General features: G+C 41.1%; 1 protein-coding gene across 4 annotated transcripts in view; it reads left to right on the top strand.

The window, feature by feature from the left end:
• The window catches only part of NYAP2 (neuronal tyrosine-phosphorylated phosphoinositide-3-kinase adaptor 2), a 141,334-nt gene extending 136,938 nt beyond the window's left edge, over positions 1–4,396 (top strand). For all 4 annotated transcript variants that reach the window (XM_084528834.1, XM_084528833.1, XM_084528835.1 and 1 more), the window contains exon 8: positions 2,465–4,396. In XM_084528834.1, the coding sequence (XP_084384960.1) occupies positions 2,465–2,692 (228 nt within the window). In that variant the 3' untranslated portion in view covers positions 2,693–4,396. The remainder of the gene's footprint in view (positions 1–2,464) is intronic.
• The last annotated feature ends 11,464 nt before the right edge of the window (positions 4,397–15,860 follow it).

The following is a 15,860-nucleotide window of genomic DNA, read 5'->3' as shown; positions in this document are numbered from 1 at the left end:
ACACTTAGGTTTATTTTAGGGGCTGTTGTTTAAGGGGGTGGCAGAGTGTCGGTGTAACTGATACATTCTGCAACACCACTTCTATCTTTGGGAGGCTGCAACTGGTATTTTAGAGCTTAGCATGTCAAAATCCTGCTTCCGAGCCCTTGCATCCCGTGAAGAGGATTAGCTACCAGACAATGCTGTGCTGGCCACCCTGTGCACAGTGCGATGGCGGGAGCATGGGTGGCGTAGAGGTAGCACCTCGCACTGTCGGACGTGTCAGGGCCGTGCTCGCGATGCGGGGGAACTGAAGTGAGCACAGGCAGCGAGGGGCTGGTGTTAGCGTGCTGGTTGCTGACGGGATGGTTGTGGAGGAGAAGGTGCTCCTGATGTCTGCAAGGGGCAGTTGGCACCCGAGTGCTGTTGCCCTCAGGTTCAGCCCAGAAGGCAGTGTGCCACCGTGTGTTGTCCATGTTGTGTTTAACGAATTGTGTGCAGACTTGTGTTGTCCCTGTCCTGCCCCACGTAGGAGGACCCAGCCAAAGCGAAGACACTGCTGCGTAAGTAGTAACACGTCACCGATGAATAGCATGGCAGGAAACCTGCCCCACACTGGGCCTCGTCCAAAGATGCGTGGAGTCGCCCGGGGGGCGGGGAGGAGCGAGTCTCTCCGTTTCGGTGAGTTTTGGATCAGGCCTGGGCACCCAAAGAGAGAAAGTCTGAAGGTCGTGGCAGATGGCATGCCTCACACCTGCACCGCATTAGATCACCACTGAGGTGAAACCCAAGGATGGTATTAGAAAGAGCAGGCGTGGTGGGCTTCCAGAAGGCTTTTAGTTCATCCGTGCAGGAGGATACCCCACAGATACTTTGCCCCTGTAACTCTAAATTCTTAAGAACATTTGTGAGTAAAGTTCCTATTGTGGTCTACCTGAAATACTATGTAATGTGTAAGGCAAGGTACCCAAAATACTATTTAATGTATAAGGCAAGGTAAACTTGTTTTTGTTTCAGTATAAAGAAAGGTAATTTTATCTGAAATTCTTTTATTCTGTGTCAGGCATTAAAAACATTCTGTTACATGTTTTGTTTTGTTTTGTTTTTGAAAGAAAACTACTTTTCTGTATTCTCTTTATTTTTCTGTTTGGCTGCATGGTTTGCTTTTACTTTTTCTTGTTCACGTTTATTCTTTTTGTTTTATTTCTTACTATAATCTGAACATTATCTATTTGTCCGTAAAAGCTAAATGCATTTCAAGCTGACCACAAAAGCTGTAGAAGTCAATGACAGTTTCTTTTTTGGCTTCTAAGAAGACCAATCCCCTGTGCTAGGAACTTGGTGCATGCCCACACTTAGCATTTTCAGATTTGTAATCGGAATGTATATGCATTGTTGAATATACTCACAGACTCCTAATAATAAACACACGTTTCCTTCATGAATCATAAAATGCTGCCAAAGTATTACTGTACATGTGCATTTGCATGACAAGATCAGAGATGTACTTGGACAGCCCCTGCAAATGTATGGCATGCATTTACTTACAAATCCTTAATTTATGACTAATGTGGAAAGTAGATTTTGGGAGACTTAAGAAATCACTTCAGATTTGCAAGTAAGTGCTCAGAGGAAGTTCTCTGTTCTGCAGGTATACAGAGTGTGATCCAAATACGATAAGCCCTTTCAAGATAGTTTAGTATTTGGCATTTCAGTTCCAGTCTAAAGCATTTGAAGGCACACACATTTTCAATCATGTGAGCACCCCACTGAACTCTAATGAATCCACTTTCTCAGGCTTTGGCGGGGCTGTGACATATACTTACAACTAAACATATGCTAACCTCTTTTTCTGGATCAGGATCATGTTTTGAAATATTCTACATGTGTGAAGACATGGAGTTTCTAAACAGTTGATGCTTTCCAGTTAATGAAATATCATCATAGAGGAGGATAGGTTAATCCATATAATTCGCATGGAGTTCATTAAATCATTTAAAAAAAAATTAAACACAGAGTTATATTTAGCTTGATACTCACTAGTGTTAACACCATGCTTTTAATGTGACAGATTGGATTTGGAAAGCAATATAAAACATGGTTTTGAGTGTATAGAATTTTTTATTTCCACAACTTAAGGACATTGTTAAGATCCATGTGCCTTTTTAAGATCTATTCCATCATTTAAAATCCAAGTAGTGGTAGTTTGCTGAAAACATTTATCTTTATTAGCTTTCAGTGCTCTGGAGAAGTTAGAAAGGGGACCTTTTATTACCATTTTTTTCCCCATAGGGTAGTAGTTAGAAGTGAAGACTGACTTTGTTTCTGTTGTTGGCATAGAGATTTTTTGTTTGTGAGACAAATGAGAGTATTTCAAGAGTAATGCTAACTTGGAAAGAAACAATGTCATCAATTCATGGCCAAATAGTTATTTGTATGCTTTTCTTCTCTTTCCTTTCTTTCTATCCTTTTTTCCCCCTAACAGGTGACGTGCATGCAGTGGTTGCAAGGGGACCATACAATGCTGGATATGATTGAGAAAAAACGTTGCCTCTGCAAAGAAATAAAAGCTCGACAGAAATCAGAAAAAGGACTCTGCAAACAGGACAGCATGCCTATTTTGCCGAGTTGGAAAAAGAATACCGGGACCAAGAAATACAGCCCTCCTCCTTACTCCAAACAACAGACTGTTTTCTGGGACACTGCAATTTGACAGGCAGGTGGAGGATGCCCTCTCCACCATGTTGCACCATGCACAGGTAGCCAGCTTTCTTAATAAGGCAAAGGCTCTAACGTAAGACTTACCTGCAGGTGGTGAACTTCCTAGGGAAAAACACACCCATACAGTGCTCACCTGTCAATCAAGAGAGAGATTTAAGTTTCTGACTGGATTAAGGCATACATATTTATCCAGGATTTTTTTTGGATCCAGAAGATATCAGAATGTAAATATTTTGCCGATATATTGAAAACACCCAAACTAATGACACTGCTTAAATATATATATATCTATAAATTCAAAAAAATTTATGAAGAATTTTACTATATAATGTTACTGTTATACTGTTTTATTAACTATTTTCTATGTGGTATTCTAACGCTCTCCCCTGACCCCCTTCCACCATTTTATTTCTCTTACCTGCCTAGATTTGGACTCTGTACAAAGCATGTGGTTGTACCTTTTGTTTAACATGACAATGTACAAAACAACTCGGTGCTAGGGCTGTAGAAGTTACCTAGAGTTGTGCTCATTAGACATCCTTAGCTGTTTTGGGGGAGGGCTGGACAAGGGAGAGAGTTTTGGTGGGAAACAACAAAACTGCAAGCAATGCAAATACAAGTGCTTGATGTGGATGCCCAAGTTGCATTTACAACACGAATTGTTCTGTATCAGTTTTCTCGTAATCGCATAAATTGCCCTTGGTTTTATCCTAATCAGTTATTAAAATCTCCAGCTATAATTATTTGGCAAAGAAGGGAAACTAAATTTTCTGCAGAAAAGCCTGCAACAGAAACTCCTCCTTCATGACCTTCAGCTGGCTAGCGGAGACCATGGTTCACTGTGACTGAGCGTTGTACAGCCCGTGGCGAGGAGCCCCAGTCGTTAGCAGGTCAAGGCCGTGGCCCTGCAGCCACGGCTCCTGTCCGCATTTGTCTTTGGTCCAGAAAATAAAGGTGACAAAACCTGTTTACATGTTTATTAGTTTTAAATCCAGCAACACGTCCTGTGTCAGATTACCTTGTGTTGCCTATGAAAGCTGGCATTCAGACCCCCAAAAGCTGGTAGGGAGATCTCCCCTCGATTTCATGTGGTTTGGGAGCAGAGGCCATATATCCATCCTCCCAGGTACGCCACGTCGTCTCCCTGGCTGCCTCTGCAATTGGCTTACAATCCCGTATTATATCACACCCACTTTAACAGAATATTATGTCATGACCAAAGAATTATGACCTCCTGGTTTTAACGGGAGAAAAAGATGGCTTATGCTGATTATGAGGGTGAAATCTATGAGGTGAAAAATCTTCCAAAAGAAGCTGTTGAGAACGAGGGAAACTTGTACTGCTGTGGAATTGTGGAATGGAAAAAAAAATGTATGGCATATATTTTGTATATTTAAATTTCTATGTGTCTGAAATTTGGTAGCACAAAAGTTCCTCTTTAAAACAATCATTTTAGTATTATATTCTCTGAGAAGAAAAGGTGTGTTGTTTGAAACTTCTTGTTATATTGGCTTTTCTTTGAAATTCTATTGACAGCATTGCCACAGCTGTAATTGCTGATCAAAAAAACCAAAAATATCAAATTTTAGAAGGTTTTTGTAATCTATATTGCTAAAGTTTGAGTTTGAGTAATGCTTTATCAGTAGTAGTTTCTTTTCAGCCTCTGAAATAAAGTTTTTAAATATTTTATAACTAACTAATGTATATTTTGATGTCCAAACTGAGATTTCTGTAAAAGATAAAGTGTGTGTTTATATGTGTGTATGTATATTAGCATTATTGTGTATGTATATATGCATATGTATACACACATATATATGTATATATGCATGTATCTCTCTATTTATACGCATAGATGTGTGCATTAAATATTTGTGTGTGTTATGAATATACAGTGGCTGGAATGGGTACGCAATTGAAATGCAGATTTAAAGAGCCCCTCACAGCCCAAATGACAGAAGAAATGAAAAACTCCAGAGGCTGTGAAGGAATCTTTGAATACATGTTACATCCACGACACCAACTGTACATTCTGCTTATTCTCTTTTTTTAAAGAAAGAAAATGGCAGAAGAAAAACTCAAGAGATCTCGCAAAGTTCCAGAATCTCCTGGAAAGAAGACGACTTGTTGGTCGTGAGAAATCTGTTGAGATAACAGGTTCATTGTTCAGAAAGCGTTTATGCTTTGTCTTCCTTGTTATGTGGCAAGAGAAGAACTTCTCATAACCATGTGTGAAATACTCAGCTCAACCTTTTCCCTCCGCTGCACTAAATCTCTGGCAACAAAAGCAAAGCCAGCATTCAGGCAGTCCCGGTACTTCTTCTCCGCGCTGCTCTCCTCCTGGAGCAGTCACTTCAAAGCTCTGCCGAAGCACTGGCTTTGCAGTCCAGACCCATGGGTATGCTTGGGCGCTGCGGTGTCAAACCCTTTGGAGGATGGCAAACATTAATGTGAACAGTTACTGTGTTTAATAGTGTTTGTTCATGTTGTGTCCTTTTCATATCAACGCGTAATAGGAATAATGATCAGGGAATTGAAGCATTCTTGTCGTAAACAGACTTGCTTGTACATTCAGCCTGCCATAAAAGCCACTCAATGTTTTGCTTCTATTACTCAATGCTATTTATGTTGTCCTTAAATAACTGCCCATGTGCTTCCAGACCTCCATTGTATCCCATGGAAACAATGGCTTTTTGTTTTAAATTGTGACACCACATGAAAAAGTAAAATATAACTTAGCACTTACCTTCCAAGCACTTTAGAAATGTGGACTGAACCTCACGCTTGCAAGAATCATGAGGGGAGTGAGGCTCAGGCTGAGTGATTTCCAAAGGTCACAGACAGACCTGGGCTCGACAAGCGTTTCCTTCTGTCCGGTGATTGCTGGCTCACCCAATCGCTTGAGTAAAAGGTGTGTCGTACTGCCCAGAGCGTGCTGTCAAAATGCTGTTCACACATTTCCCATGTCACCTATTGTCTCAGCAGTTTCTGTGTCACAGGGTGAATGACAGTGCTTAGTTACACGCACTCATTGAAGCTGTAGTCTGTATAAATATGCAATCTGTATATACATACAGATCACATATATACACACACTTATGAAGACTGTATATATGAAATTGTTTGGTATGCACTTATTTTGCTTTAAACTCCTGAAGTTAAACATTATTGTGTAGCAATTTGTGTAAAGTGCACTGTGATTTCAAGAAAGCACAGTAAAGTCACAGGTCTTGTTATTCTTGCACTAAAAATGTGTTTACGTATATTAGCCAATGTATGTCTACTTTATTGCTCCTTATGACAAATTAAAGCAAATGGTATAAAATGGTATGGTTTTTTTGTTTGTTTGTTTGGGTTTCTTTTTAAGTGGACAACAGCACTATGTTTTTAAATGACAGGGTTTTTAAATAAAATGAAATCATTCTGTGTTCATTCCAATGTAATACATTTACCAATATCTTAAAATTGAATGTCATGTTGCTTTTTTTCATATTTCATTAGAAATTGTCAGGTATGTGCCTGAGATTGTGTAGGAGTAAGGAGTAGCTAGAGGCTAACTGTAATCATATATTACTAGCCGTTTCTATATACACAGTATAAATACATATTAATTTTCTTTTCATTTTTGTACTTGATTTTTTTAGGTAAGATGTAATTAAATGTACTTTGATACTTCTGAAGTAATAAGATGTTGTTTGAAGATCAATTCTGCTTTCTTTAGTGCATTGACAATATTTTACAATATTTTAGTGCTTATTTATTTGTGCTCCAGTGTAATTATAATAAAAAGCAATAGTTTAAACTATTTGGCTGTTCATTTTCATTTGGTGGTTTCATCTTAAAGCTGTGTTGTTCACTAGGGACTAGGCAGAGATTGCTTGGAAGGAAAATCAAGTCATAGATGTGTATTCATAGAATTCCATAGGCACATTCGTAATTGCATCATTTGTTGAGGGAAATCAATGAATTGCTTTAATAGGTTAGTATTTGCAAGACATGCCTGGTTGCATCTAATGCCATGAGTGCCATCCTCAAGTAAATGCTCAGGATAAGATTTTTCTGAAGAGCATCCAGAAGTTTTTTCTTCAAGTGCTTATCAGAGTTTGGGACAGAAGATGGTCACATCAAAGACTCTTCTTTGGAGATCCCCATTTGTAGAATATCCACTAAGGGGAGAAGGACCCATCACATACTCCATAAAGCTCTAAAAAAAACCTACCTAAAAGTCAGTGTAATTTTATGTGGATCCAGCCAGAAGCTTTACTCCTACTGGGATGTAAATCCCAGTCCTACCAGCAGACTTCCATGGGGCAGTGGGGTCAGGACAGGAGCTGTGGAGGAAGGAGAGCACCTGTACAACCTTGCAAATGATACTGATCTTCTAGTGCTGTTTTTCATTACGTGGATTTTGTTGAAGTTTTGTAGACTGGATTCCGCAACTGAGAATCTCCCATCCTAAATTTTTGAGATGAGATTTTATAATATAAAGTTTCCAAGAGCAAGTAAGCAACTATTTAAAAAAGAAGCCAGTAAAGAGCAGTAATGTTCTTTCTGTATCACTGACACCAGTGCTGCATTATTCATGTTTGTATGGATCTGTATGCAGAACTAATCTAGTGGGACTCTTTTGGTTGTCTTCTGCAGGAGTTGATTTTGAATCAGGTTGCAGATATCCAAAATGTTCTTTCCAAGAGCTTTCCTGCTCCTGGACCCACATGCTTTCCCTGAGGCACAGCCCCTCTCTCTTCAGCAGCAACCCCACTGCTAATGCCTGTGAAACAGCTGAAGAGCTTCACTACCTCCTTCTGCTCCTCTTCCTCTCTGCAGCCCCTGCCACGGATGTTCACAGTGACTCACCCTCTGCAAGCTGCGAACTGCAAACTGCAGCCTTTTGTCCTAGGCTTGGTATTTTACAGGGAAATCTTACAGGGATGACTAGAAATGAACAGAACAAGGTTTTTCAGGGATTTCTCCAAAGATCTCCATGCCTAAAAGAGGACAAGGGATTTTTCTGTCAGTTTAAGAGTCAGATTGTGATCTGTTCTTTTCTGTGTGACAGTTCACAAAGTCCAGCCTCCTAGCTCCTTTCTAAAGACATTCCAGTATTCCCCCAACATCCATGCCCTCCCCATGCCATGCCTGACCACTGCTGGAGGCAGTGGCAACTGAACCAGAGAAGGAATGAAGGGGGAAGATTGCCAAATGCAGCAAGGAGCATAAATCTGGGGCAAAATCAGACTGTTTTTTTCCTATTTAGAATATGTGCATTGGCTTGCTTTGCCACTGCAAAAACACTTTCTATGTGCCTTTGTTTCTTAAACAGAAGAGGTTTAAATTAAAAGGAGACAAGACCATAAAAAGCAACGGTTGAGTTTTACACTTGCATTTTCTCTAAGTTTATTTGAAAGTTGAAAGGTGTCTGCAGTGCTACATCTTGGGTCTCTGCTCTCTTTGCATTTTAAAAGCCATCACAATAACACTGGCTGTAGTTACTGCTGTTTCTTCGCTGCAGTCATTCAGAGTGACCTTAGCTGGTGCCAGAGTGGCTGTGAAGCAATTAAAGCAGGCAGGGGCCTGTCTTGCTGGGGAACAAGTAACCTGCCCTGAGCAAAGCGGAGAAGTCAAGCAGCCGTTAGAGGAGCGATGGGCCAACATCCCTCAGATCTATGGCCAGAGCTGACAGAGCTGGCAAGGGAACTGCAGGAAACTAAATAAAATTTACAAAAACTAAAGACAACTGAAAAGAAACACTGCTCAAAGGCAAGACTGAACACATTTGGCATTTATTTTCTAAACCTGCCAACATCTCTTTTATGATACAGTTTTGCCTTTAAAACAAAATTACATACCTGTCACCTATTAATTGAGACTTTTGGCACAATGATGGGTGATTGTTTTCGTGCTCTTCCCACCTGTGGCATATTCTCATCTTTCTTTGTCCTCTTCTTTCTTTCTGTCTCAATCATTTCTTTCATGGTGTGCTTTGGGAAATATATTTGTAGGTACCAGTGAGAGTTCCCCTCTCCTCTTTTGTTCCTTTTAATATTGTACTCTGTTCTCAGCTGGCTCCATGCTCACTAACCTTTCATGAAAATGTACAAAGAAAGCAGGAGCAGGAAACATCATCAATTTCATTTTAAATAACAGCATTTATCGCTGCTGCTCCAAGTGTATATACAGCAAGTTTTATGAGGGGATTCAGATAAGCCTAAAAAGAGTGGATAAAACTTGGAGGTACTGAGAAGCTACATACTGGGCCATGGCTATTGGCATACTAGCCAGTCAGCGGTGAAGCTAATGGCTAGGCTGGTGGTCACATTTCTCCTGGGCTCTAACATCCTCATCCCAAAAGCAACTTTGGGTGGAGGAATAGAAAGAGTAGGCATTAGGGGAGAGGTTCTCTGACTGCAGCTGGCAGGACATCAACACAGGCCAGAAGGAAGTAAAATGAAGTATATTAAAACTAAGGACAACTTTTCCCATACACCTTCTCTGCCAGTTCTCACCTCTCTCTTGCACATCTCTTGCGCCATGAGCAGCCCGCAGCAGTGGCTCAGGAGCTCTGCCTACCTCTCCTAGCCCCAAGGAAGCCGGCAGAGGAGTCCAAGAGCTTCACCTTCAAGCAAGGTATGGGTGTGGACCGGGCACCTTCCTGCACTGTGCCTGGCCCTGGGGTTGGAGGCAGCAAAATGGGTGACAAACCTGCTGGGAGCTCACTGCAGCCTCTGAGGAGCAGGGGCATTGTAGGAGGTTGTGTAGGGCACATCAACTGGGATGACAGGAGATGATGGGATTTGGGAGGGGATGGGCTTCTGGGGTTGGGCTCCTCAGGAAGCTGGGTCGCTTTCCCTTCTGGGGGCCAGTGGTGGTACATGAGCTTCTGGCACAACTGGGCCAGGTGCTCAGAGGCTTCACTTGATCCAAATACAGCCATAATATGTGACTGGATCATTTTACCGGAATACATTATTTACTCTGAGATACAGTTTGAATTTAGCAGAAATGTTTTCTAAATCCTTTAGAGAAACATGAAATGCATTGGATTAAACCCCTTCACATTTATAGATGTACCGCTTTACTGATATAACCAAAATAAAAATAAAACTGTTGCCTCAATGTTATGTTATAAATAAATAAATAAATAAATAAATAAATATCCAGGCATTTCAGGAAGATAAAAAGGTGTGAGGTGGCCACCACAGAAGGGCCCCAGCCTGAGGAGGACAGGGGGAAGCAGCTCAGGCCCCACCATGAGGGACGGGCTCTCTTGCCTTCACAAAGGCTGGGTCTCACAGCGCAGGTTGCGGGAGTGTGGAGGTTGGAGTTAGGGAGTGAGAAATGACTGGGGAAATGGTGGTAAGTGGTAAACATCAGGCTTCGGTGCAAGAAAGCCACTGAGGTGAGCCAGTAGCCAGAGCTCTGGTCTTCAGCCTGTGAGACAAGCAAGGGCACAGCTACCCCATGTTCAGGTGTGCCAAGCAGGCTTTGGGCTGACGAGATTCCTGTGGGTCATGCCCACCATCTTGAGCAAGCGTCCCAACCTCCCGCCTGATCTCTCATTTCAGATAATGGCGGCTTTCTGGATGTTTCCTGTGGGGACAGGCCCTGTGCTGGCTGACGTGGAAGGAAGCAGAGCACTGTGGCCATGTCAGAAACATCACCCCAGATGATGGGAGATCACAGGGGTGCAGTTCACCAGCATGTAAGACACCCACCAAAAGGTAAACTCAGAAAAATTATTTGACTGCTGTGCCGTGTTCCCACAGAAAGGTGGTGCAGTGCCTGGGGAAGTGGGGGAGGCGCGCCCTGGCTGTCAGTGCAGGAGGGGAGCCTGCACTTCCTCAGCCACCACTCCTAATTGAATTTCTCTGGGCCATGTGCTCTATGACCTTATACTTTGTTTAGACATTAGCACCTCTGAAAAGTGGGTGTTAAACGGTGCTGTTATGGTTAGTAACGTTTTTATGTCCACTTGAAGAGTGTAAATGATTCTACAAGGTGCCAGGCAATGGAAAATCAGCCTTCCCTGGGTCTCCAGCTGGCTGGTGTAATTCAAAGTAACTCCTGTGGAATTCAGCCCCCATCAAAGAGCTCTTTTCCTTCCTAAATTCTTCAGGTTTTTTTTTTAGTTGTTTTTGTAAACACTACAACTGAATCTCTCGTGTAGAGGCATTCACTTTCTGCCTGGCTTTTGGTCTCACCTGAGTTTCCGCTGTGTGGTCCATCCAAGAAGTCTGAACCCAACACGTTCTTTCCCCTGGCTCCTATCCTGTGTGTGAGAAAGATCATGATATAGTGACAGAAACTACATATGCAATAACCTGACAGGATAAATTCTCTATGGCAATTGTTTGCCTGGCCGAACACTGCCTGGCGTGTCAGATAGTAGGGCAGTGAGCTCCAGCAGGGCTGGTGGCACTTGCCTGCAGGTGGCTGTGGTGAGCTGGGCTGTGCTGGGACACCCTGTGGCATTGGGAGCAATGGGTTTGGGAAGCGGAGCCATGATGAGGTCTCCATGCAAAATTTTGTCATGAGTGATTTGCAGCAGGCTGTAAGGTTGTGTCCGCCCCAATCTGTTCCATCATCCCCTGGATGCTGGTTTCTGGGCTAGGCAGCAGCAGATGCTGTTCTAGACTGACATGAAGATTGAGAGATTTCAGAACAATATAGATATGAGGCCTTTTTTGTGTGTTTTCATGCAGTGGAAGAAAGTCAAGCAGGAATAAAAAACAAAGACTGATTCAAAAGAATGAATGCACCAGGGGAAAACATTGTGTCCTCCTGGCATACATTTCTGCTGTGCTGTTACAACTATATGAACTGTGGGGATGTTGCTTCACCCTCTGAATTGTTCCAATTGAAATTTCTGCACACAGCATCTGTAAGCCTTTCCTGCTATGTTCTGGCCATTTCTCTCCTTGACGATTGTGACAGTATGTCTGGCCTAACTTCTTAAAGGCACATAATCTAGTGGTACCACAAAAGAAGAGATGAAGTATCCAAAATAACTGAAATCCAATGTGTTCAGGGTATTCGAGGCTGCAAGCAATACCTCGATCAGAACCTGCCAATGCAAGACAAGGAGAGTGTGGTCAGCAGGGGAAAACCTGCGGTACTGTACACTGAGTCAAATGTTTGAAAATGAACATCTAGAAGGGTAATTAGGCATCACCTAGACCTTGAATATCCTGTTTAGAGCATCTTGCAGCACTCTTCTGGGTTTGCAGAATCACTTTGAAGAATGGAAAGCTGAAAGTGGATGTATCTTTGAGGGAAAGCCCACCCAGACATCTCAAGGGAATACCAGATCAGGGGCTGCTCTGGCACTGTATGCATTCCTGTGTGTGCCTTCGTGTGTGACCAGGGTATCGCTGTAAGCACTTCAGAAACAGGTACTGCACATAGTTACCACAGATGATTCTAGAATGATTTTACCAACACATGTCAGGGATTTAGTGCTATGGACTGGAGGGTACTAGGAATTTGACCAGTTACCATGTTGACCAGTTACTACGCTGCCTTGTACTCTTGCTGGCATTTAATTTCTACTCGGAAGCTCTCCTCTGTTTTATCACTTATGGCTATTTTTGTAGATACAGAGAGATGTAAAAATCTCTAGTATGCTGTCTGAATTAATACTCTGAACGTCTATCTGAGAAATGCTGAGAACCCTTCATAATAACATTTTTTGAAATGAACTAAGTAACACTTCATGTAATTTATTTTTTTTTTTTTTCAAAAAATTTGAGATTCCTCTACTTTCCATCTGGTTTGGGCATTCAAATACACATGATATTTTAAGACTTGCTACCAAAAAGAAATTTCACATTTTGACAAGTTTTAATCCAAGTTAGCATAATCTAAACATAATCTCACCTTCAGGAACATAGGAAAGCAAATTTGAGCTCAGGCTTTCTGTACTTCTGCAAGAAAGTTCTTACTGCCTATTTCATTTCCACAGAGACACAACTGCTTTTGTTAACAGACTTCTACCACATGTAAATCACCTTTCTCCCCTCTCTCTGAGATAGAATTAATATGTAGTGCTTTTTGCTCAGGTTTTCCTTTGTATGTCCACAAGATAAATGAATGCTCTGTGAAGTGACATTGGTGAGTCTGAGGGAGGGAAGGGTTGTCTACTATCTTGGTATGGTGAAATATAGCTGTTACATGTTCTGCTAGTTCAAGGCATGTCTTAGAAAACTTTTACACTGTTTCCATGACAAACTAATAGGAAATCAGGCAAAATGCTGACCTGGGATTTTTGCTTATGACAAAGAGTCCTCTGTCCTTCAAATTGTATCTCTACTGAAGAGCACTTGATAATACAACAAAGAATAATTAATGCTACATTTACTGCTGTGCTAGCTAAGAGGAATGCACTCTTAGATTTATTCTAGACAGAGATTATTTTATACCAGTTTGATTTATCTTTGGGTAGACTGTTATTGGCTGTCTGATACTGTCAAGGGTAAATCAAAGCCTTAATGTGAGTCCAGTGACAACCCGTCTCACTGTATTTCAGAGAACATTTTAAACTTTGGAGATTTCAGCCCTGAGTATGCTGTTGCCTCCTTCCCCCAACTTCTAAATATAGTCCCATCTTCTATTATCTGCACCTTACAGGTGGTTTACAGATTCCTGCTATTAGCTGGTTTATTTTTCTTTCTTTCTCTCTCTCTCTCTTTTTTCTTTTTTTTTTTTTTTTAATTTTATTTTAATTTCTTTTGGTATGCTTCTCATCTCTTGAAATGTCCCCTGTAAGCCTCTGAAATAAAGAATACATGTACATTGCTTTGCCATGACAAAGAGGGGACATACCACCTGTATGCATATAGTGCAAGAAAATAGTTACCAGATTCTAAGCGTCTCTGAACAAGAATGGGGTCATCTGCTTTTTTGGCATTCATATCTTTCACATTAAGAACATGTCATAGTGTTTATGTTAGGACAGCTCCAACTCGAAATCCTAACAATGTAATTTACCTTACCATAGATTTGGGCACTTAGGCGTGTGAGTATCTTTATTCTGGGGAGTACAATATTGCCTTCATAGGGGGAAAGGATTGTCAGTCATCACCTACTCTTGCAGAATCCAGCCATCAGTATATACTTTAGTTTAACAAATTATAATTGTTTTAAAAAATAGTTTTCAGCATCCCATTTGTCACGTGCTATTCAATTGATACAGTTCTGCAAAGGATTGTGAAACTTTAAGATAGAGCCTTCTTTTAAAAACTCTTCTGGGGGGCATTAAGCTCTAGTGTATCTAATTAATGCCTTAAATATTCTTTCCCATCAGTTTAATCTTTATCTATGGCTTTGCTGCCTTGTTACCTAATATTAACTGCTCATTGAAATTGATTGTTTCTGGTCTTTTCAAGCGTCGATTGTTCTTTCATGGCTGAACATTTTAAAATAACACTATTGATTTTTCTCACATTATCGCCCTCCTCATAACTCCTAACTAGAGAGTGTCATTGTGGCCTAAGAAGACGTGGGAACACTTACTAATGATAAATTCAGGATGAAGAATGTATGCTGAGTTCAATATTCATCCAAGCACCAGGATCTTAAACCAGTACTTTGGTTTATTTTCTTTAAAAAATAGTGGAAATATTTACCCACAAATATGTAATAGCATGACACGGATCCTAGAATGGAACATCTTGACTCTCCATAAGGTTCTTATTTACTGAATTTCCATGGTTTGTTCATGAGATCAGAGCAGGACTAGAGAATAGTTTCTGTTCTCCCTCCCTCTGCAACAAGGCCCTCGTACTAGCAGGTGTCATCTCTGTTGTGACCAGGTGCCTCCGCTGTGCTCTGCTTCATCTCCAATGGCTTTTCCATGGTCATCTGTCTCCGACACAAGAGGCCTGGCAATTGCCACACCCTACTATGACAAAAAAATGCTTTGTGAGCATCAACAAATGGTAACGTTTTCTGTCATTTAGCACTTCATACAAAATAAAGTATTCCATGTCTTCCTACCTCCTAGCTTACGTAGTGATTTTCAAATCAAAGAGACATCTTTAGGGAAAAGAAAGCAGAGAACGCCTGCATAGCTAAGTGGCGGCAAAAGAGTTTTCCTGCCGTCCTTCCTGAAGCAAGTGACTTTTTTGAAATGACAGTCAGTTTACAAGGAGAGAGGTGCCTACAGCAGGCAGCTATGTATGGACAATAGTTTGGCCACTGATGCCATCTCTTGCATTGCTGAAAGCCCTGAGCACTCATCTTGTGCTCGAAGGTGCTGCCGGGCTTGCAGAGTGCTGATGGCTGTGCAGAAAGGAGGCACGCATCTGCTCCAGGCTGGCAGGATGAGCAGAATAATGAAGGATTGCCAGGTGGGATAATTCGTGCCATTAGTGGTCTGATTTTACTGTATCACTCAGCCTTGGCTTTAAAGAAGATATTAATTGGATTGCTTTCAATTTTCACTGGGGAGGGGGGACGATGTTCACAATAGAATGAAATACCATGTGGCCAAGAAAAACTTGTATAGATATTATAAATGTGAGGACATACCAGTAGGATAAGTGCATAGAACAGGAAGTACAGTTGACTAGAAAATTCTTGCCAAAAAAATGTCTAGTTTTCCTTTTGTATTGATACCAAAATATAAGAAAATTCTGTTTTTGATTAAAAAAAATATGAATCAATTCTTGAATGTTGGGGTGTCCTATGATTTTATTTCCAAAGCAGGATGTTTTTACATTTTGAAATGCATTTTTAACATTAAGTAGCTGTTCTACATTAATATAAAAAATTGAACAAGTCAAAAACAACTTTTTGGTGTTGTTCATGAAGTTTACGAACTGGTAGTCGGAAAGACTAAAAACCTAGTTCCTTTTGGCAACAGGCTTTAAAAATAAGTTTTAAAATGGTTGTGTGGTCTGCAAAGAAAACATAAAAGGTTGGAGTGGACCTGGTGACACATTAACACTAGGTCAGTGGCCATGGTGTGGTCTTTCAGAAGAACTGTCTGTGGGCATAGTGTCAGTGGAGATCATGATTATTAAGAAAATGCCCCTGAAACAAGCACTGAGACTTATGAAGAACAGTTGAGAACTTTTGGGCAGATGAGACAGTGCATCCAAAATAAATCAATACATTGTAATTTCCCTGGGTTAGGAAGGTTGAAAATATTTTCAGGAAAA

Source organism: Aythya ferina, assembly GCF_964211825.1.
Source record: "Aythya ferina genome assembly, chromosome: 9".
Taxonomy (NCBI): Eukaryota; Metazoa; Chordata; class Aves; order Anseriformes; family Anatidae; genus Aythya; species Aythya ferina.
Note: the sequence above shows the minus strand (reverse complement) of the source record. Positions and strands in the feature narration are given on the sequence as shown.